At 47.5% G+C, this 24,560-nt stretch overlaps 2 protein-coding genes across 9 annotated transcripts in view; both read left to right on the top strand.

Moving 5' to 3' along the window:
- The window catches only part of LOC135908811 (uncharacterized), a 683,451-nt gene that overhangs the window by 264,843 nt on the left and 394,048 nt on the right, over positions 1–24,560 (top strand). The gene's annotated exons all lie outside the window — the stretch shown is intronic.
- On the top strand, positions 18–6,690 carry LOC139054580 (luc7-like protein 3). Its single transcript, XM_070531775.1, has 3 exons — positions 18–309; positions 1,120–1,448; positions 6,595–6,690. Exons 1-3 carry the CDS (start codon positions 18–20, stop codon positions 6,688–6,690), a joined length of 717 nt encoding a protein of 238 aa, XP_070387876.1.

Below are 24,560 nucleotides of genomic sequence, written 5' to 3'. Positions count from 1 at the left end.
AAGACCACCACCCGAGCATGCCGGCCCGCCACGCTAAGCCTAACGGCGTAGCGGAGCGCGGATCCCCGGCAGTCAGCTCCCGGCCCAAGCGTAGCGCCGCCACGGCCCAACTTCCAACGGACAACGACCCGGAAACAGCCCAGGACACCATGGACACGGATGACCAAGCCATCGAAACCGCGGGATCTGCGGCCGACGCTGAAGAGGACTTCCTCTCGCCTGACGAGGTGACACAGGGGGAATCAAACAGCGACGCCGACGACAACGAGGAGAAAGACACAGCAAGGGAAGACGACGAAGCCAAGAACGGTCAGTGGCAACTTGCACTATCTTTGCGAGAACGAAAAGGTTTAAGAAAACAATTGCGAGCAGCCACTGATGACAGCGGAGCTCGAGGCGACGGTGAGGGCAACAGCAGCTGCATTGCCAGGGCGCCTGCAGGAGAGCGAGCTAAACGCGGCGTAGCGTCTATAAGAGCCCGACGGCGAACGCGCGCGGCGCCGCTGCCCAGAAATGACATGAAAATTATCATGCGTCCCAAGCCAGGGCTAGTTGTAAAAGAACTTAAAATCTACGAAGTTGCGCGAGCGATAGAGCGTGCAAGCGGCGACCCGGCGACCTGCAGGAGCGATAAATTTTTGCTTTGCCTCCGCAACGGGTCAAACATAATCATTGTAAGTACCCCATACGAACAAGTGGCGGAGAAGATCGTGAAGATCAAAACACTAGAGCTCAATGGCACTAAACATCCGATGAACACCTACATAACCACCCCTGAAGGGTACCTTAAAGGAGTGGTACACGGACTGGAACGCGAAACCCCAGAAGAGGAACTTTTAAGTCATCTCCGAGTGCGCACTCAAGGAGTGACAATCGTCCAAGCCCAGATGCTCGGCAAGTCTGAAACCGCAGTGATAACGTTCGATGGACCGATAGTGCCACGCTTCGTCTACTATTACGGTGGCGAAATGCCATGTGTGCCTTATCAGCCCACAAGACAATACTGCAAACTGTGTAAAAGTAAGGGACATAGAACGGACGTTTGTCCAACGCCCACGGCAAAGGCGTGCAGCAATTGTTGGCTAAGGGACCCTCCTGAGGACCACACCTGTGATCCAGAGTGTGCCCTGTGCGGGGGGGCTCATCCCACGGCGGCATCGGAGTGCACCAAGAAACTCAAACGGGTCCCCCAAAGGGGCAGGCCACCACTGTCGCAACGTCTACGCCGACCACAAGCCAACGGCATCCTCAAGAGACGCTGGTTCAGCACGGACCGTGAGGACTCTGCATCACCAGATGGGGCCCGTTCCAGGTCCCGATCCAGTTCCCGATCCAGGTCCAGCTCCCGAGACCGCTCCAACTCCAGGGACAGTGGCCAAGAGAGGGGCCAAACAACAAAACAACAGCAGAAGAGCAAGAAGACTGTGAACAAAGAAGGCAAAAACAAGGTGAGCTGGGCTGCAATCGCCTCCCAACCCCCACACCAAACAACACAACTCACACGCCTAGAACGCAAACTAGAGCTCATGCGAGTGCGAATAGGAGACCTAGAAAGAGAAAATAGGCAATTGAAAAAGCAACAAATGCAGCAACCACAACGAGAACCTAAACCAGTTCAGACAGGACAGAAAGGACAAAAACTACCGAATTTAGAAGGCGACACCGTAATTACCTTGTCGATGTTGAAAGAAACCATAAAAGAAGTTATACCCACAATCGTTGAGCAGGTGATGATTCAGGTAGATCAAAAACTAGAAGCTCTGGACAAGAAAATCCAGGCACAACAAATAGAATTTACGAAAGCACTGAGAAAACATGCCACAGGCAGCAGCATAAGAGAAAAGGCAGAGAATGTATACAACAGGCCAGGCTTGTCGGCCATGACCCAGGCGACACACAATGCCTAAACATCAAAAGCACGCTTCCGAAGAGTGCGAAATATGGCAGTGGAACTGCCGCGGGTTCCGGCGTAAAATGGGACAACTGTCGCAGCTGGTGATGACACAAAACAGATCACCAGCTATCATTGCATTGCAAGAAGCCGGAACAAACCCAAAATTACAGGGATACGAAACCTTCAATACCGAAGGTGAAAACTGGAAGGTCGCAACATTGGTGGACAAGAAAGTAACGGCAATATGTCACAAATCCATAGAAGGAACGGACATTCCGCATATAATAACCGAAATCACATATAAAGGCACCAGAGGAAAGAGTGCCTTCATAATTAATGTCTACAGCCCGCCGAGTCAGAAAAGAGCAACGTTCGACAAACTATTTCAAGAGGCCGCAAAAATGGCGAAGGGGAGACCTCTAGTGATAGTTGGGGATTTTAATGCCAGGCACTCATGCTGGGGGTATCCAACCCAGAACAATAAAGGCAAAAATATCATGGGACAAATAGAAGCGCTCGGCATGACACTTCTAACAGACCCTGCAATGCCAAAAAGAACAGGGAATAGTATCTCCGCAGACACAAGTCCGGACTTAACAATAACCAAAAATTGTCCAAATGCGGAGTGGTTCAACACCCTCGAAAATCTAGGCAGTGACCATTGCATTATAAGCACCACAATCCGCACAGCTCAAATCCGCAAACAAATAGGTACAGCTAAAATAACAGACTGGCGGGCGTACAGAGAATCACTTAAAGAACATACCACGGACATAAATGATTCAGATAATTGGTGCGAATGCATACGAAATATAAAGCAGAAACATACCAAAACCATCACCAGGACAGACAAAACACCTGAAGTGGACCCTCACCTATTGCATCTGTGGGATGCAAGACGAAGCCTGACCAAAAGATGGAAGCGACAGAAATGCAACCGCAAACTCAAAATGAAAATCAAAGAAATAACCCAGAAGGCCGAGGAATATGCTAATCAACTTACAACAGCCAACTGGGAACGCTTCTGTGGATCACTTAATGGAACCCTAGGGACGGCAAAAACGTGGAACATCCTCAGAGGAATGATCGACCCGCTCAAAACCAGACGCGAAGGACAAAAGAACTTGGAGCGATTGCTACACTCGTACCCAGGCACAAAAGAAGAACTCCTACAGGCAGTCCATAGAAAATGCTTCGGTAACAAAGCCCCGATACCCCCATACCAAGCTGATTACATCGGACACCCAAACCCAGAAATGGATGAACTCTTCACGGTAGCAGAAGTTAAAGCAGCAATCGCCAGTACAAAACGGAACACAGCGGCAGGGGCAGACCAAATATCAAATGCCATGATTAGAAACATGAATGATGAAGCCATAACAGCCCTTACGAACTTTATAAATGATCATTGGGTCAAAGGAACGATACCACAGCAATGGAAACATGCTGTGATAATCATGATTCCAAAACCAGGGAAGAAATTTACTTTAGACAACCTTAGGCCCATCTCTCTTACATCATGCCTAGGAAAGGTGTTCGAAAGATTAGTAAACACTAGACTCCAACGTCACCTTGAAGAAAACAACTTAATGCCTGATACCATGTTTGGCTTCAGACCACATCTGTCAACACAGGACATACTCCTGCTTTTAAAGGAGGAAGTCTTAACGAACGTCCCCAAGGCCGGAGAACACATTGTCATGGCTGTCGACATAAAAGGGGCCTTCGACAACGTAAGTCACAAAGGGATACTGGATGGACTTGCAGAGACCAGCTGCGGTCAAAGGACGTACCAGTACATCCGAAGCTTCCTCAACCAGAGAACAGCAGTTATAAAAGTAGGAAATGATGAATCTGAAGTCATCCATCCTCCCAACAAAGGAACGCCACAGGGTGCGGTGATTTCGCCTACACTCTTCAACATAGCCATGATTGGACTAGCTAAAAAACTCCAAGAAATCCCCGACGTCCACCATTCCCTATACGTGGATGATATAACGATATGGATAACCAAGGGCAACTTGGGAGAGAAGGAGGAAAAGCTCCAATGGGCAGCCAATATAATAGAAAACTATACGCAACAAAGAGGACTGCAGTGCTCTGCGGAGAAGTCGGAACTAATTCGCCTCACAAAAACAAAAAAACAAAGAACTGACCCGAGACTCAAACTCGAGATCAGGCTGGATGGGAAAATTATTCCTGAGAGGTCAATAGTAAGAGTGTTGGGGATGTGGCTGCAATCTAATGCCAGATGTTTACACACTTTAAACACGATCAGAAAAACAACGCAACAAATTAACCGGATGATAGCCCGTGTGGCTCATAATCGGACAGGAATGGGGGAACAGGACACCCTCCGACTGGTGAAAAGCCTGGTCATCAGCAGACTAATGTACTCCCTTCCTTACCATACCATGAACAGGGAGGAAGAAGAAAAGGCTGATACAATAATACGGATGGCATATAAGACAGCCCTGAGGTTGCCACGCAACACTTCAAATGAGAAGCTTCTAGCCCTCGGCTTCCACAATACATTTCATGAGCTGGTTGAGGCCCAACTCATAGCGCAGAGGAGTCGATTGGCGCAAACGACAGTCGGCAGAGCTCTTCTCCTAAGAGTCGGCCTTGGAGGATGCATACAAATACACCAAAACGCCAAAGGTCTACCCTGCCATATTAGAGATTTGTATGGGGTATCACCAATACCACAAAACATGGATCCGACATTACACGCAGGAAGGAGAAAAGCTCGAGCAGAATACATAGACAAAACGACAAAATACTCGGACACTGCACGATTCACGGATGCTTCACCATATCGGGCCAACGCAAAGAACATGGTGGCAGTTGTCGAAACCGTAAAGGGAAAATCACGGCCTGTGCTTCGGTTTCCCGAGCAACCATTTTAGAAGCCGAAGAGATAGCCATCGCCTTAGCTATACGAGAAGGCATAGAGCGCAATGCTCCACTAACAATAGTCACAGATTCCCAGGCCGCATGTAGAAACTATCAGAGGGGACAGATCAGCGCGAGGGCATGCCGGATACTTACCGAAATCAACAGAGACCTTGACGTCAGGTATACCCAAACGATAACATGGGCCCCGGGACACGAGGGTGTTACTGGGAAGCTCCATGCAGATGAGGTGGCTCGAGGTTTTACTAATTGCCGAGCTGCCCATGGCAACATGGTGGAGGACCCGACACCCATCGATCCAAGTTCCCAAGCGATCTTGCAGCACTACAGGGAAATGAGAAGGCTCTACCCAGCCCCGCATAGGAACCTTTCAGCCATGGACTCAGCGACGTTACGCAGACTCCAAACAGACACATACATAAACCTACATAAATTGCACATATACTACCCAACAGCATGCAGGGACATATGCCCGTGGTGTGGGAGCACACCAACGCTCTACCACATCACATGGGAGTGCACAGCTCACACAGAAGAACAAGAAGATAATAACACGAGAGCGAGGTGGGAGGCATTGCTATCCAGCTCCGCCCTTGGGGATCAGCTCAGGCTCGTCCGCAGGGCAGAAAGGATGGCGAGGGCCAGCGGTGCCTTGGAATAGGGGCCCGACCACACGGCGTTACCCCGTTTTTGGGGCAACGAAGTTCTTTCAACGAATAAAGTTTTGTTCTTCTTCTTCTTCTTCTTCATCCGCGGTACTTTAAGATGAAGAAGTAAAAACGTAAACACTTTAGTTAGAGCAACTAAGTAAGACAAAACACAACATCGAGTGTTCAAGTTGACTTATTTTGCGGCTTTTCCATTCTGCGTCTGGGCAAACACAAAACCGTCGCACGTGAAAGACGCGTCGATTCAATGTGCGTTCTGCGAAACCGAAAGCGCTGTCAAACACTGCCAGACTACACGTTCAGATAACACGCGTGCTGAAGCTCAGCCTCTGTACCTATCCTTTCATTGCCAGTGAAAGTTGTACGCAAGTATAACGACATAGTTTAGAGGCATTGTATGACGCTATAGAAGGTGCTCGCAGAAGTCGTACTAGAGACTGAGGAAGTTCCATTCGTTTCCTTCAAATGATTCCGGTGCTGCCTAAACATTTAAATCTCTTCCATCAACGCCAATTCTCATGTGTATCGGATAGTTTAACCCAAACATAATCACATCTTGCGAGGAAGCGGTAGCAGGTAATAGTGCCGGCACCTTTTTAATTTCTTTCTTTGTTTTGCGCCATAAAGCTCAGTGATCAAAAGGGGGAAAAATGCACTAGTCATTTCTTGAGAACACGGAAACATTGACTCCTTGTTGCGGTATAATCATCGTTGCCTTGAAGATACCGCAACTCTAAACCCAGTGAAAAACAGAAGACATCGCAACATTCATTCCAAAGCGTCTACTCTTAGGGCTTCCGCGAACAGCCGCCGCTTAAGCAACAGAACTTTGTGTTTGTTTACACTTAAACGAGCAAGCCGCAGCAAATCGCGCCACACGAAGGCGGACTCTGTGCTGCAGGATAATCTGAAGTTGTTGTTGGGGCGTCGCTCGTCTAAGTGGCCCTCTTTGACCACCGCCATTACTTAAGAAGCCGTTGGGATAGCATGGGCGCCTGCGCAGCTTCCTAATGCATGCCGCACGGCCGGCGATGACTGCCGGCCATTAGAGAACCATGAAGGTCGTTGCATTACTGCACCAGCCTCTTAGACGCCCTGATTGAACGTCGTTTACAGCACGCCATGCGCAACGCATCACGAGCAAAGATGGACGCTTCCGAGGAGCCGACCAGCCGCCTCTATGACTCTTCGCTAGTCTGTGTCACTTTCTAGGATGCATTTAGATTTGAGGTGCATGTCGATTTGCTAATGATGCATTTCAATGCAGATGCCTAAGTGTCGGCCCGCAAGGGATGCCAGCAAATGGCGAGGCGGCGGAGAAGCGTCATTCGAGCAAGGCTCCATAATCGATAACATAATAGCTGCGGGCGCCTGCCTGCATATTTTGATTTTTTCTGTTTGCAACCACTGAACTTGCTAGATTTTTGTTATTGTAGAATGTCAATATGCAGCCACAATATTTACATATTTCATCGCTAGTCTTTTTAATAGAATAGTTACTCTTTTGCATCCCATTTGACACCATCTGAAAGTAGTAATATAAGGGTAAAAAAAAACATCCAGGGGTTGCTCTTTAATAAACGTACAACACGCGCAGCACATATGCCACAACAAGAACAACCTGTATAGCATATTCACCTTTATGGTGAATATGCTAGGTTTCACCTTTATGGTGAAACCTAGCCGTACATTTTGCTTTTCTGTTCCGTATAGGAATAGCTAACATTGCCCTATGCATCACTTGTGGTGCATAGGAGAAACAATGCGCGGATACCGGGTATCCAAACGTGCGCAGCAATGCTGGTGGCACTATCTTGTAAAGTACATGGAAGCTCTCCTGTATTTTTCTTTCTAGGGCAAAAATTCAGTCAACCAATAAATATTCAAAAAATTATTCTGCCTGAACGAAACGTCTTAAGATGACTCGCCTAGCACGGCAGCTGCCTATTACGCCTTCGGTGTTCTTGTATCTTGTTCTTACGCCTTCGGTGTTCTATGTAGGTTGTTTTCCGCTGTGAAGAATTCTCAGTGATAATACAGCCTCTCTGTCGCACTTTTCTTTATTGTGAGGGCACGTTGCCTGTTTTACTGAAAACCAACTTGTAGAGGAGCTATTATTTTCATCTTACGTCGATATGTGCGTCAGTCATACAATGAATGCAGACCCCAAAAGATTTAGCGCCAAGTATACCTGTGGTATTGCAGGTGATGACCGCTAGCTAGTCCACATTGCGTCTTTTTTGTTTTTTTAGTTTTCAGGCGAAAGCCTTTAGATCTCTGTTTCAAGGTCACGTTGTGAACAGAAAATATCACGCGACCAAGGAAGGCCAGAAACGACCCAAAGCATGTCGAGCCGTGTTTAAGAGATTAATGATTAGTCGAGGTAATTAATGACTCATTACGGACTGAATTAAAGCGGATTAATGGAGGATTAAGGTTAATTAGGAGTTATTAAGGCGGATTAGGTGTATTAAGGTGAATTAAGGTGCATTTGCAGTGATAAAGTTGTATTAAGGAGGATTGAGGCGGATAAAGGAAGGGTAAAGTGCATTATGGTGGATTAAGGAGGATTAGGTTATATAAAGGAGGATTAAGGTGCATGAACAATGATTAAGGCGCATTAAAGAGAATTAGAGTGGATTAAGGTAAATTAGGTTCGATGAAGGAGGAATATTCCTATTTCTCCTTCATCGAACCTAGTTTACCTTAATCCCTCTTAATCCATCCCGTCTTATATAAGACCTATAAGGGTGTATTAAGGAGGATTAAGGTGGAATAAGGTCGATGAAGGTTGATGGAGGTGGATTAAGGTGAATTACAGTAGGCTTTACAAGGCTTTCGCATTCGCGTCTCAGGCGATACCTAAGGGCACCTTGAAATTTTGAAATTTGCTTTTAACTGCACTTTCATGCATGCATGAGTACGCCACGATTATTATTTGGTTTTCTCACTGATACAGACAATGTGCAGTGGGTGTTCACATGCTCTCGCCCTATTGCTATTGATAGCGACGTCTAAGCGAAGGCCGGGAATCTTTGCTTTAATACCGAATGTTTTAAAAGCACCTTTCTGCGGTTTCGCTCTGTAGGGAAACTTTTTCATTGATTTAACACGAGCCGAAATGATTGCATCAATGCCCTTTGATTACTGAGGTTGAGCAATCAGTCATAATTGTGGTCATGATCTAGTAATCGTTAGTAAGCATGCAAGAAATATTCTGCAGGCAATAATGGTTAGCACTGCAATGTATTTCATCCTAACCTACCTTCATCCCCCTTAATGGACCTTAATCCTCATTAGCCAACCTAATAATCCTTAGTGCACCTTAATCCACCTTCGTAAACTCTAATCCACCTTCATCGACCCTAATTCTCCTTAACGCACCTCATTCCTCCTTAACACACTTTAATACATCTTAATGCAATCTCTAATACATATTTAATTAACTTTGCTAGTAAATAATTATCTGTTATACATGGCTAGACATGCTATGGTTCTCTTCAGGCGTTCCTTGGGTCCCTGATGTTTTCTACACCTCACAACGCGCCCTAAAGACTGAGATAGAAGGACTTCGCTTAATAAGCCACACGCAGAGGGATGTGCCACAAGCAATACTTGTTCAGACGCACAAAGTAAAGCATCTCATCAAGTCGCAGAAAAATTGTCCGCAGTCTCGAACTTGCCTCAAACCTCCCTTTACATCAGTATAGCCTATTCATGCGGCTTTAGGAAAAGACCAACCTACTCATAAACATTGTCTTCAACGTTATCCATGCAGTTATCAGCATTTGTCACGGTTTCAACACCACGGGGCCGTGCAACTGGCCCAAAATAACGAGCCTCCATAGAACGATGCGCACCGTCCGCGGGAGCCAGGGAGAAAAGGCGAGCAGAATCGAGTAGGAAAGTGCCGCGGGGAGGAGAGTGTCGCTACTTTCAAATTATGAAGGGGTTTTACTCCCCAGTTCCGCCCTTAACCGCGGTAGCTCGCGCGCGGCGGAAGACGGGTGAGATTGAGCCGGGATCGCCGGGTGACACTCGCAAGTACGCTTGCACATATAGCATACGGCGCGCAGCGGCAGCGTTGTCGCGTTCGGACTTTATACGGAACCTCACGGCGACGGCTCAAATGCGCCTCGAGTGTCCATATAATTGCTATCGCAATAAAACTACAAACCTCCCAGCTCCCAGCTGGGGAGTGATCAAAAGGGGGCCTCATCTGATTAAAAGGTGGGGGTGGGGGGCAGGCTACTTCTCGTCCATTGACTTTGTCTTACCAACACATGAGGCCAGTGTCAGCCCTTAAAGACAGTGTGTTCTAGATTGGTGCAACAAACGTTCAAGAACCCAATTTTTTTTCTGCTACAACTTTGATTTTTCGGCTACATGTCTGACTTCAACATTTCCCAATGTGCCTCCCTTAAGGCGGGAATAGGCAAAAGTGAAAGTTGCAGTGTAGTTACGCATACTGAAGTAGAAATCCTGCATGACCCAGTGACACTAAAATTTGTAGGGACTGAAGTGACGTAAAGCTTCACGTGCCAGAATTATGCCCTTTTCTCGGTGGCACGCAAGTTGCGTTGTGCAAGATTTCCACTGCGCGTCGCTTCCGCTAAGCAGTGCCTCTTCTCGATGGCGCAAGCGACAGTAGCATCTGTTCCCTTTTTGTTGAACGGTAGGGTGTGGCCTTGGTTGGCCAAGGAATCTGTAGACCCGTGCGCATTTTAAACTGCTTTCGATTGTCTATCTTTGAAAGCAATGCGTCTCTTGTATACTTTAGCAAATATTCTAGCAATAAGCCAGCTCTAGAGCGGCAAGGAAAGCTATAACTTGAAGCTATTCTCATCTGTTTCTATTATATTTCGGCCACTATCCCTCCAAGATTGGTAACAAAATTTCAGGCCACCCCACTTCGCCTCTCTCTCACGCCACACTACTAAAATTCTAAAATTACGTGTACAAACTGTTTATGGATGATGACGCGGAGCAAAAATAAAGTAATTATATACGATTGCACACTTACTTTGCCGTGAACCCAAAGCGTTTGGTGAAATTTCATCGCGCTGTGCAAACTTCGTCTGTTAGTCACGCGCCTTCACAAAAACGTGACAGCTCACCACGTAAAGTGACGTGTCCGCTCTCAAGATGCACTCATATGTGCAACAAAAGAGATGTGTTCTTTTTTTTCGATTAGCGGGAGCCTATATCGCTGTGAAAGGAATAAAAAATGGTTGCCCGTCGATAGCTCTGGAACTGGCTACACGGAAACAAAGAAACAAAAATCTGTGGGCACTTTGCTGAGCTAAACTGCGATAGGCGAAAGCATATCTATGACTGCCTCTGTTGGTGTTATCTGAACTGTTCTGCGAATGGACGCCGCCGGGGCCGCGAGCATGGGATGGAATCACAGCCATATGGTTGCAAGGTTTTTCGCCTGTGTGCGCACTCCCCCACATGCAAGTCCGCGCTCTTCCACGCGCCCACTCGCACAGCGCTGCTATCATGGCGCCTCCTCCCATTCCTCCCCTCGCCGGTGATCACCACTTTCTTGAGTCCACCGTGGACTGCGCCCGAACAATCATCAGCCACTAAAGGCTTAAACGAAAAACAAATAGCATGGCAGTGTAACGTTTTCATGGTTCTTGGCCCGTATGCGCCATCTCTCCGCCAAGTCTTCATCGCCCATTACCCATTTCAGCGCAATTTTAGCCTCCCCTTGCATGCTGGAGCAGTGTCCGACCAGGCTCCTGTTACGTTTCGCCTACGACGCGCGATAAAACCGGCGCGGATGCAACGTACGCCGGAGCTTCGTTCAAAGCGGCGGACATTTTGGCCCGTTCGGAGCGGCCGCGACGCATTCCCGCCGAGCGCGTCCCGGCATGTTGAGTGCCACGTGTCTTTGTGTGTGCGTGTGTGTGTGTGTGCCCACGCTTGTCAAAGCGCGGCAGCTGGGGAGAGGAGCTCCCCCAGTGTGAAGCGAGGAGGTCTGACCGGCGCCGGCCCGGCTGATGCGTCACCTCCTTGTCTGTACATGTCTCTCAGTCCGTCCGTGCCTCGCTGTCACGTGGTGTCATCTCGTGACCTTCCTTCTTGCCCGCGACGCCAAGAGTATAAGAACAGCTGCCCCCGGACGCCAGGAGAGAGGCTCCGATTTCTTCTGTTGGGTAACGTGCTCTCCCGTCTCTCTACTTCGGTCGACCTGACCGCCCGCTCTTTGCGATGCTAGAATAAACAAGTTGTTCTGTTAGCAGTCGCCTCATGCTTTGCTGGGACCTTCGGATGCTTCCAGTGTGCCCCAGGCCGCCAGGCCAACGCTACCCTTGGGGCTTGCGACCCATTTGCAACAACGGGCGCCAACGGTCCGGTTGCAACAACGGGTGTCAGCACTGAGGTTCCAACAGCTGGTGGCAGCGCTGAGATTCTAACAGCCGGTGCCATCGGTGCGGATCAAATACTCCGTAAGCGAAGCAAGGGGATGCGGACCAATTGCAGACGTTGGCAGCGCCCCCCTCCCCCCATTTGTTTATCTGCTTTCACTGTGCTAGCTCGGACCCACCGAAGACCTCTACAATTCGGTGCGTAAACAATCATTAACTTAACCATATCGATCATTGATCGACATGCTGTTCATCGCAGCCAAAAGTTGAAGAATCCGGCTTCACGCAATCTGAGACTCTATATTGATCAAGGAATGTGGCGAATAATATAGAGCAATAGTCGAGTACGAAATTAGTGTCAAGGTGAGGAAGTCCGCTTTACAACATTAAATAGGCGAAAAAGTGACAGGAAATCAGCAACAACTAAATATGTGATAGCACATGGTTTTCATAGTGACTCGTGAAGCCGAGGCGCACGATCGAAAGTGCCAGTAGCAGTTCTCTAAATAGCATTGCTAAGATGAATAATTTTAAATTATGGTGACAAAACCGCTGTCTCCTCTTTCTACACCACCTCCCCCCCCTCCGCCCCCCCCTTCCCCGCGGAAGCTGCCGCGGGCGGGACCAGTGCTGGACACATTTGTCGCTGCTTGACAATGACAACGGCCCCTTCAGTGACGTTCGCGCGGGAAACAAGTGTCATCCGGACACGCCCGACCATTCGGTTCGCACTCTCGTCTGGTGTCAGCCGGACGACTCGTTTTGCACTGTCCTCTACTCGCGTCACGTGTCATTTGCGCTTGTTTTATTTGGCTCGGTAGTCGCTTGTGTTTACAATGATAAGCCTGAACCTAGACGTCTCTACGGAAAGGTTTTGCGAAACAGTGCGCCATAACCAATTCTGTACGACAAGACAGACCCAGAATGCAAGGACGGGGTAGTGACACCCAATAATTCATTCTCCAAGTTGTTTGAACGCGACGGCGCCCCAACCAAAAATAGCAGGCCAACACGATTATCATCGGTGCTAGGGACGTCGTCCTCATTATCGGCCATAAGTCACGCTAAGAACGAAGACCGGCCAACGTGCACACAACGCTGACCTGTCAGCAGACTGAGAAAGTAGCTCGCGACAAATCTCACCTGCACGCTAAGAGGGAAGACGCGACATTTTCGTGCTGTCACGTTTGTGTCGCAACGGCGCGCCGCGTGTGGGTGTTGCCGCACCACCGCAGCTGCGTGTCAGTGCCGGCGGAGCGCTGCGTCCGCTTTTCCTCCTGTGTGGCCGGGCCTTAAAGCAGTCGGATTTCACATTGCAATGGCTTACGGATTTCCCACTTTGTAGAAGAAATGTTTGTCTGACACGACAGCGCTAAAATGATGTAGGCCCTCGCATTTATTGTCAGTGTCACCAGAGAGACCTTTGAATGTCCGCCAAAACACGCGAAACTCGTACTTATGGTGACCCAAGTTCTCTTCCGTTCTTCTTCCTCCACCTGTTGCGTGTCCTATTAAACAAAGTGTCACCTCGCGTGAAATCATGCCAGTGACATTTCTGACTCTAAAGTGGACTGAAAATTTTCAAGATGCCGGAACTCTGCTGCCATATAAATTTGGCGTGGGTGAAAAGGCTGCCAGAGTTTGTTGCAAGTTCTACTGTAAGTTAATGTCGCACGCTTTATCCATTATATTGTTTGCCTTTCCTACTCTAACGAATGGTCGCGTTTATTGTGGTCCTTTCTAAATTACCGTGCTTCTGTTCTTGCGTAACCAACATGGCAGTACGCGACGGCTTTGGTATGGGTCCAGTACAGTGCACATCCGGGGAGGGCTCATGATGGGAAGGTATTAGATTATTTGATGAGGTCTCGTGTTCAGCGTTTCGCGCCCTTATTTCAGTGTGTGCTGTACTTCACAGTAACATGGAACGCTGCCATGATGTGGGCCGAGCGGACACAGGTGTTTACATGCGTCACGATTGGTGAGAGAACAAGCCGACGACGTGTTAAAAAGAACGTCCACAGCGCATCCATGCCATCGGCACTTGTGAAGCGCAGTGAAGAAAATGAAGCTTGTCCAAGGCGCAGAAAAGTATTCCGATGCAGACGGCGAGCGTGGCAGACGTAGCGGCTTGAAGAAGGCGGTGTCCAGGGTTTGTCAGTAGCGGCCTGCTGACGTCCTGGCCAAAGCTCGCTGCAGGCTCTCTCTTTGTGTCCACGCACATTATCAAGCTATTCGCCATTACCCGCGGGTGGCGAACGTCACTATGGCGAGCAAGCCGGGCCAAGCAAACGCCCCCATCATCGTGCCTTAGCTACGGCGGGCGCACGCTGAAAGGGCGCCCAGGCGGTTGCACGAGTTTATCCAGCCCGATGCACTACGCTTTCTAAGAAACGTTTAAACCCTTTGGCTTGATCTTGTCCCCAAACCACCACCGTCATCTGCCTTGCTTGTGTTTCCTCTCTTGAAAACTCGGCACTCGCTACTTTCCTGTCAAGAATGCTGTGTCAATCTAATAGCGCGCAAGCCGTTTCGTGACTAGGAAGTACCGGGCTTGCAGCGTTAAGGACAGGAAATACTGGCAAGATTGATGACGAATATTGTTCCGGTACAGGATAAGCCACAAAGGGTGCAAACGTTTTTTTACGAACGCCCACCAGCTCGATTGTAACTTACTCTCTCATGAAATCCATCCCCAATATAAGTTCCTTGCAGCACTCAAAGCGAATGACGAGGGCTGCGATGAAGGTTACGCCGGCGATTAATATTCTGGCTGTGCATTTTCCAATAGGCGTCATCAACTGGCCGCCGGCAGTTCTGATGTTGGGCCCAGTCCACGGCGCCTTCACGTTTCTCAGCCTGTCGGCCAGCTTTTGATTTATTATCAAAAAATGGGAACCAGTATCGACGAGAGCGCCCACTTGGTGGCCGCCAATGCAAACGACAAGATCGGCGCTGACGGCGTCGGTTACAGGGGGTGTGGTTGGAGTCATCGGAGTTTTAGAGCCGTCGGTCGTCGCTGATGGGGGCTCTTGAAAAGTTGTAATATTTTCGTCGCAGGTACGTGCAGCATCAAACACAGGGTAATTGCCGTTGGGAAACCTTGGGTACCCAGCTGCGCGGTAGTGGCACGCGCGGTAAACATATCCGGCTTCGCCGCAATGAAAGCATAGCGGCCGGCGGTCAGTGGTGCGCCACAAATCGGTCTTTCAAAGCGGGTAGTCGACAGGGGATTCACCGTAAGACCGAGGCGCAGCGATCGGCTGGCGGCTGTCACTGTCGAAAATAGGGCGTCGGGGGTGGCGGTGATGGCTGCGTCGTAGTGGTTCACGGTGTCAGCAGCATCGAAGTGGCGGGAGATGGACGACAGACAGCTTCCGCGTAAGTTAATCGTCGCGGCACCGCCTGCCGGTCGGGCGACGAAAAGGCCTGTCGAGCTTCTTCCCGAAAGATATCAGCGACAGAAGCCACTACTGGTGCCATAGAAGCCTAATTACATAATTAGTCCTGAATAATTATTCGAGTTCTCAAATATTATATGGAAATGGAAAGTGTCAGAGAGAAAAAATGTACAACAACATGAATTTCCGATACAGCCTTCCGTTGCTCAATACGTGCTACATAATAGTGTTTTTCCGAGCGTGAAAGGAGCCCGTAAATACACGCTAAAGGCCTCTAGCACTGTCGCTATTTGTCGCTGTGAGTATTCTTCTGGACCTTGTTGTCATTCCCAAGAAACAGAATTTGCCAGTAATTACTTCCTGACACCCTCCTCTTAAATTACCTAAAAGAAAAAAAAATATATCCGCAGCAAAAGGAAGAGAAAAAGGGGCGAACGCTCATTTACTGATTTCATGCGTAGAACAGAAAATAGACATTTTATTAATGATACTTTCAGGGTCAGCCTTGTTAACGCAGCTTCGCCTCCCAAATTATTATGAGCGCCTGATTCATGTTTTGCGGCACACAGCAGTAGTTTCTTTGAAAGACATATTTTCCAGCTTGAATCACTCTAAACACAGCTTATACTCAAATGAAGTTATTTCTGCCGCGTCTCACTGTGCGACCTTTTGTCGCTACTTGGTATTCACTTGCAAAGGCGTAAGAATTGCCGGAGGTGACTTCTCACTTTTCGTTCAAAATCACGTGGTGAGGATCACACATTACATTCTATAGCGCAGTGATTGACTGAAAAGCCCTCGAACACTTTTTCCTCACTTTAAACGGGCAATAATGGCTTTTTCATTGCTCCGCGAGACGGCAGACGCATTGATCGAAATGCTGCTATGGTTACTCCCGACGTTCTTGCTGTGGAGAAATTGTCGCAGTGTCCGCTTTCCGCCCTCTTTCCAGCAATTGCTACCACCGGTGGCTGAATGGCCCAGCCGTGTGAATGCCTTACAATGCATTCCCACGCCTTGGAGTCCACGAGACCTGAAGCAGACAAAAAAAATTGTGTTAAGCCAGGTACAAGCGCCTGCAAAGTGCCATTGCGTGTCACTTCTCTGGAAACGTCTATATGTGGTCTGCGTTGTTCGATGCAGTTCAAGGCGAGGAAGACGTGTCATGCTTGAGCACCTGATGAAAAGTATGAGTAGAGTGAGAGAAACCAATATGATGAATCCTGTGTGTTAAATTGAACACGCGTTGTTGGCTATACCAGGTCCTTGTTCTTTAAATGAAACACTTTTCTTTTATAAATTGCGTGTTGCAGGTAGCACAAGTGCAAGCAATGAAGATAATTACTCCGTAAATCGGATATCAAGATATTTCAATGAAGAATTACTATCATGGAACTAATTAACTTTTAATGTACATTTGTTTACTTCAGATGTTCAAATTTACTAGTTTTGTGCGGTGAGTTCCCCGACGTCTCCAGTTCAAACGAACTCATTAGAGAGCGCGAGTATCGAGATAATAATTTTCAAAATGTCCGACTTAACGCACTGCTGCACTGGTAGTTACTTCTGTGTTTGAATGCGCAAAACGTTGTTTTCTTAAAATCCAAGGACGCCTAAGCACTACTCATGAGTTGTGCATCAGAAGGACAGTCTTCCGAGAACGAGGGTGACGTGCGTAGCGGCGATGCCCTCTCCCCGAACCCAACGCCCGGCGCGCTGTGAAACCAGCAGGTGTTCCTTTTCGCCGGCTCTGCTACGTCGAGGCGCGCTTGTGACGTTGCGACCAATGGGAATTTAGGTACGTTTCGCTGCTCCAGACGATAGACGCCGACCTTTTCGTTCAATGGGCCATTTGAGCCTTCCACCTCACAAATGTAAGTGGAACAAGGTATCATTTTTACCACGTGTTTGACGGTGCATAATTCAAAACCGGTGCCATCCTCCAAATTCGTTTCAAGTATATATGCCTTGTAAACTCACTAACCACAATTCCCAGATTACAATATGCACAGTAAATTATAAGAGCTTAATTACCTAAACTTTGTCAATTAGTTAATTGGGCATTTGCGTCTAGTTAATGTAAGGGCTAGCTAATCAAGTATTTAATTCAAGGGCGAGATCGTGCTACTTCCCACATGGATTTTTTTTTAATTTGGTGGAGCTAAAGGAAACCCTTACATATCGAAAAACATAAAACATATTATTACAGGTTACATAGCTCCAATAAATTTCATATTGCAATCACAAAATGTGATTGCAGTCTTCAACTGATTTCGCGAATTTTAGACAGGAGGTTGCCACATGACAACTTAGTTTTTACTGCATGAGCTTGGAAATTGCCCGCTCGCGTTGCTTAGTCCCGCTTGTTTTAGTTATGTTGCAGGCCGACAACGTAGGATGAAAATATACTTCGAACTCATGAATATAGTAGACCAAGCGGTTTTGCACTTTCAAGCTATTGCGGGAGATCATCAGTGTGCTCCAACAACAATTTTGGTAACTTTCCTGAAACGCCGAAATTTCTGCAATAACCTAGGTTGATTCGCAATCTGAGGTAGCGAATAGTTAGTCAATCCGCGTGACTTGTAATTCGAGGCACTTTCCAGAGCTTGCCGCAATTTATTTCGCGCACTTGCGAAGTCAAGACCGCATTAAAATGGGGCTACAGAACAGGAGTTGAAAAAATACAATGGCAAACATAAATATTTCAGAACTCGTTGTTGAGTCTAAAGTGGTGAATGCATTTCTTAGCAGCACTTTGTGCTTCAATTTATTTCAGCCGATCTTAGTAAAGCCGAGAAGCCTCCAATAAAAATAGGCAAACTATGCCGCTCTCACTCCTGCGGGGTATGCTTGTTGCATCATTAGCCATATTTGAGAGGGAATTTGCGCTTCCTGATGCACGTCACAACCATGCAAGTTTCATACTTCTCTTCTTATGGTTGACGGCTTAAACTATGAGCTACTTCGAGAGCCCTCTTCCAGACTGCAGTTTCTAAACATGATGCCAACAACCAGTACTGGGGAGACGTTGGTTTGTTCAGCAGCCGATGACAAAGCGACACGAGATCCGACAAAACGATGCAGCAAAGTATCGCTTCAAGCCATGTGCTTCGTGCTATTGCGCTTCAGGCGAAATCTCTTAGTAGGTCGTTTAGAGCTATAAATATTAAATGTAAATGAAAATGCCCGCATAACTTGGCAGCGCGGTGTGTAGTTTGCGCTCACGTGCAAGTTAGCAGGTAACAACGCTGTCAGGAATGGCTCAAAGGTGCCCCTAGAACAGCGGTTCGCAGGCGTTCTCTATGCAGTCCGGTCTGTCTCCCTGTGGCGCGCGTCGTTGTCATCGAGGCCATGGCTGTCGACGTCACCGCACGACACAGATCTACGAGTCCGTCTAGAGGGGCTTCGTCTTTGAACGAGTTTCTCATAGCGGGAGGTGCATGTTCTGTGCAGCTTCATTTGGGCAGGCAACCTAATCGCGGCCGCCCCAGAACAGGTTTCACTGCTCCAGTACGCGAAGGGCACTGTTGTCACTGCCGCTCTTTGACATTTCTCTATCTTGTAGAAATGTTTTATGCTAGAACGCTGGTAAAAAGTGTAATCGCTGGCAAGGAAAATTGCTAAAAGCCATTGGTGTATTTGATCTCTAAAAGTAGCGAAGACTTTATAAATTGAATACAAAAATCTTTAAGGTAAATGAACCATAGGCGCTTGAAAATACAAGTGCCCGAATAAGCCTAATTTTACAGGTTTACTGGGGTTCTTAGGATCACTAAGCCAAACACGTTTTTTTTTTTAAAGAAAGGACGCGCGCGGCGGTACCAGAGAAAAGCAAAATTTGATCTGCGAAGATACGACCTGAACGGGGTCAAAGTGAGGTAGTCAAAATCAATTAAACTTCTAATTCCAGATGAAAGTAATCTTGTAACTACAAAAATTTTATGAGCTCATTGGAGACGAACAATATATCCTTTCAACACTTTTCGCTAGTGGACCTCTGACATGCTGTGTTCCGTGATGAATAAGCTGTCAAATATATTGGAATAATACAAAAAAAGAAAGGACATAAAATTATTAGGACGACTTTAGTGAACTAAGAAATAGTCTAAATAATGACGGTAAGATTGCTGGTTGATTCTCCTGCTCGTGTTTTTTCCTACAGTGTGTGCAATTAACATTCCAACGCATGAAACAGTTCTATTTCTTTATCCGTTTCATAAAATGCACTCTCAAGCAGGCCTAATATGACCCAAATTAGGAGCGAAGCGAATATGATGGTGCTGCACTTATTCGCGAATAAGAGGACCATACGACACGACCTCTTACAATCACACGAAATGATTTAATCAAAGTGACAGCCGCCTTTGAAAGAAGAATGGAAGTTGCGACAGGTCGTGGCTTCCTTTATGACAGTATTCGTTTTACTTTGTTAGGGCCCTGATGATTACCCACGATACAGTGAGAGGTTATATCTGCCATTCAGGAGAGAAATAATGTACGTACGTCCACAATGGCTACTTCTGACTCAATATATTAATGTTTAAGTTCCGCAAAAGCGTAGAGTATCGATATAAGACAGTCACGTACTGTGCTATCGAGGGACGTTAGTCAATAAAATGTGTGGCAATCTAGAACGTGACTGGAGCTAACTGCAGAGAAAGCAAAGCTCTGTCGGCGCTTCACGGTGCAGCTCACTTTTATAGATGCCAGAACAATTACCCTTTCAGAGCTGGCCTAGAAAAGACTAGACGTATACAGCAGCGAGCATACAGTCTACGTGAAAGCTGCAACATCAAAAAAGTAGCAGCTCCTAGTGACAAAGCACGTCTGTGCCAGTCGTAAAAGTTACACCCGCGTTTGGGGTAATAAATCAGCAAAGCAGCGGAATGTTTGCGCAAATAGCTCGACAGGGCAAAGTGATGAATTTTTTTCTCGAGAGGCAAATTTCAATAGACACTACATTTTTAATGCAGGTAATCTATTATTGCAATGACGCTGTCAAAAGCTAGAAAAGATACGAAAGTTTCTAATCCCCTCGCATTAGGCAGCGTGGTTAACTTGTTTGAATTCGGCGAGAAAATGCTCGCTAAAATCGTACGCTAAAAGCGCATGTAACGAAAAGATGCTATGTCATTGTCGCTTACATCTTTCCAATCCTACCAGCCATGCGCCTTACGTTTATATCGCTGCGGAGAAAAAACGCGCTTACTTGATCATGCATGTGTCGCGAGCAGAGATGGTGCAGTTACTGCACCAGGTATGACGCGACTGGAGCGAAATCTAGCCTAACGCGAAACTTTCAGGCAGGCGTTGCTCAGCAGTACATTAGTTGATCCGACCACAACTCCGACCACAAAATCCCACAACCGTGGGATTTCCAAATGCAAGCCGTCGCAGGTTCAGCGTGGGGAACGTGACTCACCCCTTGGTCACGTGGGTTTTGGTACTATCGGGTGCTAACACTGGACGGACGCCGGATTATCCGCCTCACCTGGCATATGATGCTTTGGCATTAAATAAAGAGCCCTTCAATTTATCCGATACTGAGCCGTATCGAGACTACGTCACAAGCGTTCCTCAGGGACAGTAACCCGATGCATCAGTAGGCTGCGCCCCAAATGAGCCGGGCATGGGCCGCTTTTCAATGGACGCCTTCCACGCCAACGCCTCAGCGAGCTGCGACATGGTCTCACTGGGCATACGCAGTAGTGCAATGAACTTCTCGCTTCTCGCCTACTTGTGGCACATAATATGTGCCACTGGGTGTGCGGCAAGCAAGAGAACAATTCTGAGCGTTCGCCGGCACCTGCGCGACACGCTTCTCGTGTCGCAAGCCACGCCTGGACTTCCCAGCAGTGCCGCTCGATGGTAAATTGGAATAAAAAGCGATTGGAAGATTTATTTGTTATAGGGCCCCTGTTCTTATTTTAATCTCCTGACGTAACATTTACGCAAGCACCGACGCAAGCATCGGGCGGTAACTTGCAGCGTTGTTTGAAAAGACCAATCAAACGCGCTTCTCGTTTCTAGGATGCCACTTTGTTTTGCTTTCAAGGCGAATAACATTACCTACATTGAGAAACTTTTCTAATCTAATTGCTTAGAAGAGGAGAGAAGAACGCTCAAGTGGAGTGAGTTTCGATCGGGCCGAGCCAGCGCAGTGAAAGTAGACAACCAAATGACGAGGGTAGTGGCGGCGTCTGGGATTGTTGCGCTTCCGCTTACTTAGCTTGCGCTGGCTGGTCGAAAATCGCGGCGGCGGGCAAAGGAATGTTAGAACTGCCGCTAAAACGGATTCTCAGCAAAGAAGAGTTGGCAGAGCGACGTCGTATACGTGCCGAAAGGTCTTGATAGCGTTACACTGCCACGCAATTTTTTTATCATATATATACGCAAATAAACCCATGCTCCCCGGCAGCTCCGAGTAGTTAGTGCCTCAATGAACGGCGGACAGCCACCTTCTATTACTTTCAGAATGGTGCAGTCTCCGGTTATTCGGAAAATATTACAGTTTTTTAGTGCACAATAATGCGTCTTTAACGCGTACACGTCACTTTAACGCGGATAGTTCTTGCGGTTTTTTGAGGTCACATGAAGACAGGCGAAGTGGGCGCCGCCCGGAAACATTTGATCAATAGCAGTTGGTCAAACGATGCCTCTTTCGCTATGGCGAAAAACGCGTCGAATCAAGAATTATTAATTTTCTTTCGTTCGGTCTAATCATGCATAATCAGTCTTTACAGATCATATACGATACCTTACCGCGGTTTTCGTGACATGGCGTGAAGGACAGGCGCAATAGAGATGGGTCGAACATTTTTTGACCACTCGGGGAGAGTTTATTGCAGAATTGGATTAGAAAAGTATGAAATAGCTTTACGTTATAGCGCCCCAGTACAGCAAGTACCTTCATTGCTTAATGCTCATTTTTCCTATCGCTTACGCTAACGTCACTATGTTCGGGCTACCGACACTAAGAGACCGCTGAACCACTTTGTATTATTACAAAAAGAGTGTTTGCGCACCGTCGCAAACATGCCATACCACGCTCATAGATGTGAATAGTTTCTGATATTTAAAGTTTAAAAAATTTCTAATCTTTATGAAACCGAGCGGCTAGAGCCTCTATATATGTACTATTCCTTAACGTCACTCACGCAGTTTAGCCAATCTAGAACGTAATTCCGGCCTTCGTGTAATAAAATTATGATCACTGGTTTTTCTGTGGCTACCTACAAATTGCGGCTATCAACATCTGCGCCTATTCGATTCCAAACATAGTAAACAGCTGTGATTTAGTACATGAAGATCGACTTTGTTTCCCGAAAAAGAGAACATTTCAAATGCTTTGCTGAATGTCACATGTATATGTATTCTAAGTGGAGCACTTGTTTTCCTTTTCTTTATTTTTTTGCGTTTCGTAGTTTTAGCTTGTGCGCATTGTATATGCGCTTTGTGAAGAATATTTTAAGCTATGGGAACTATGGTAACGTTGCTTTATTACTGCCCTCTGCTGTTTTGTTCTGATTCTTTTTGTTTTATGGGGAGCGGGGTTTGTCAAGCTGCTGAAACACAGGTTTAGCCCACAATTCTTTACCACTAAGGTACATTTTGGTCTGTACCTGATGTGGTGAAAATAAATGCACTCAGCTCGATATAAAGTTAAGAAGAAAACAGTAGATTACCTTGGGCAGTTCATTCCAACATAATCGATGCGAGTTTAAGAGGAATTTTTAACAATTATCTACTATGACGAAGAATATGTTAGAAAGGCGTCTAGCGTCACCTACATACCGCTAGGCAGCTTAGCAACGTTACTCACAGCTTTCTCCTCCTAATATAAATCATGTACCTGTACAATCATAATACAAGATATTGAGAAGAAAAAGACAAATTTCCCGACGATTACGATACTCTTTCATGCGAAATTTGTGCGCACCTCTATACGTGTTTTCCGTTCGCGTGTCAGAATTTTGCAGTGTCATTATATAGATACACTGTTCATATTAGGAATAGAACGCTGTGAGTAGCGTGGCTGTCGCGGACAATCTTTCTCGTGCGGCACTTTGCAAGCGGAGTGAAGTGGGGCGCGACTGCCTCGCTAATGGGGAAATAACGAGAGGCAGCGCGTAGGCGACGGCTGGGCGTGATACACAGCTGCCGCCATGCAGCTCGTGTAGTGCTTTCTTTCCGTATACAGACGAAGCGTGCTACTCTGGCGCCGTTTCGTAGCCATCGTCGCCGCCAGCTCGTCTTGCACGGCACTGCGCTTTTCTACGCACGTTTTGGTTCCACTAAGTACGAGACTGGCCCTTCGTCGCGGCGATATCGTGCCACCAGTGTCAGCGGCGACAACATCCAAGGGAGCGTCACGTCGAGCCTTACTCGATAGCCTTTCGCCATCGCGCCTTGCAGGAGCAGTGATTCCTGTAACACACGCTGGTACCGTGGACTGACATCGGAAACAGGCGCCGCGGACGAGCGTAGCCCTTCCCAACTCACGCCCCCTCCCCCCGGGAGGTGCCGATTAGGTCGCCCATGCGGCTGCGGATGCAGTTGCCGCCGGCCACTCAGTGCGTGCGCAGGCGTTCTCCACCCAGCTCCGTGTCGGCTTTTCGCCTCATGCTTTCACTGTAGCCTCCTCATGCACTTTCCTCCTCGTGTTATGTTATTTCATCTCCCGCTGCGCTCCGCGTTCGCTGTGACCTTTCACTGTGCTCGTTCGTTCGGCTACGAGGTATAACAACGCCGAGGCACGACAACGCTCAACGTAGGAAAAGGCGTCTAAGATTTGCGCTCTAAAAGTACAATGTCAGGTAGATTTTATCGGGCACGGAAGTGCAGTGGGGCCCGTTCAGCGTCTCGTGCGTGGTGCTCAGGGAGCGTGGGCACCAGGGTACTGAATCGATGTAACAAAGTACACAAGTGGCATTTATCAACGCAAACAAAGCGTACATGCTCAACGTATGAAGCAGTTAGAGAGGATCATACGCTCAAAGTTAAAAATCACGCTCGCTCAGTATGTGTACTGGGTCTGCCGTGGACAAAGGTAATGGGCGCAGATTGCCATACCTCTTTCTTCCTTACCAAGTCTTCTCGCGCCATTTTTTGACTAAGGTGGCGAATTGGGTGTGTTGAAGACACGGACGCAGATGAGAGTCAGCGCTCGTCCTTGTCTCGTCTCCACCCGTCTCTTTCGGCGCTGCCGTCTCCCACTTTTTTGACCCTACGTGTCGAGCGTGGATGCGCATTAGGCGAGCAGCCATAACGTTCCTGCAACCACTTGCCACACTTGTAAGCT

Source organism: Dermacentor albipictus, chromosome 1 (genome assembly GCF_038994185.2).
Source record: "Dermacentor albipictus isolate Rhodes 1998 colony chromosome 1, USDA_Dalb.pri_finalv2, whole genome shotgun sequence".
Lineage (NCBI taxonomy): Eukaryota > Metazoa > Arthropoda > Arachnida > Ixodida > Ixodidae > Dermacentor > Dermacentor albipictus.
Note: the sequence above shows the minus strand (reverse complement) of the source record. Positions and strands in the feature narration are given on the sequence as shown.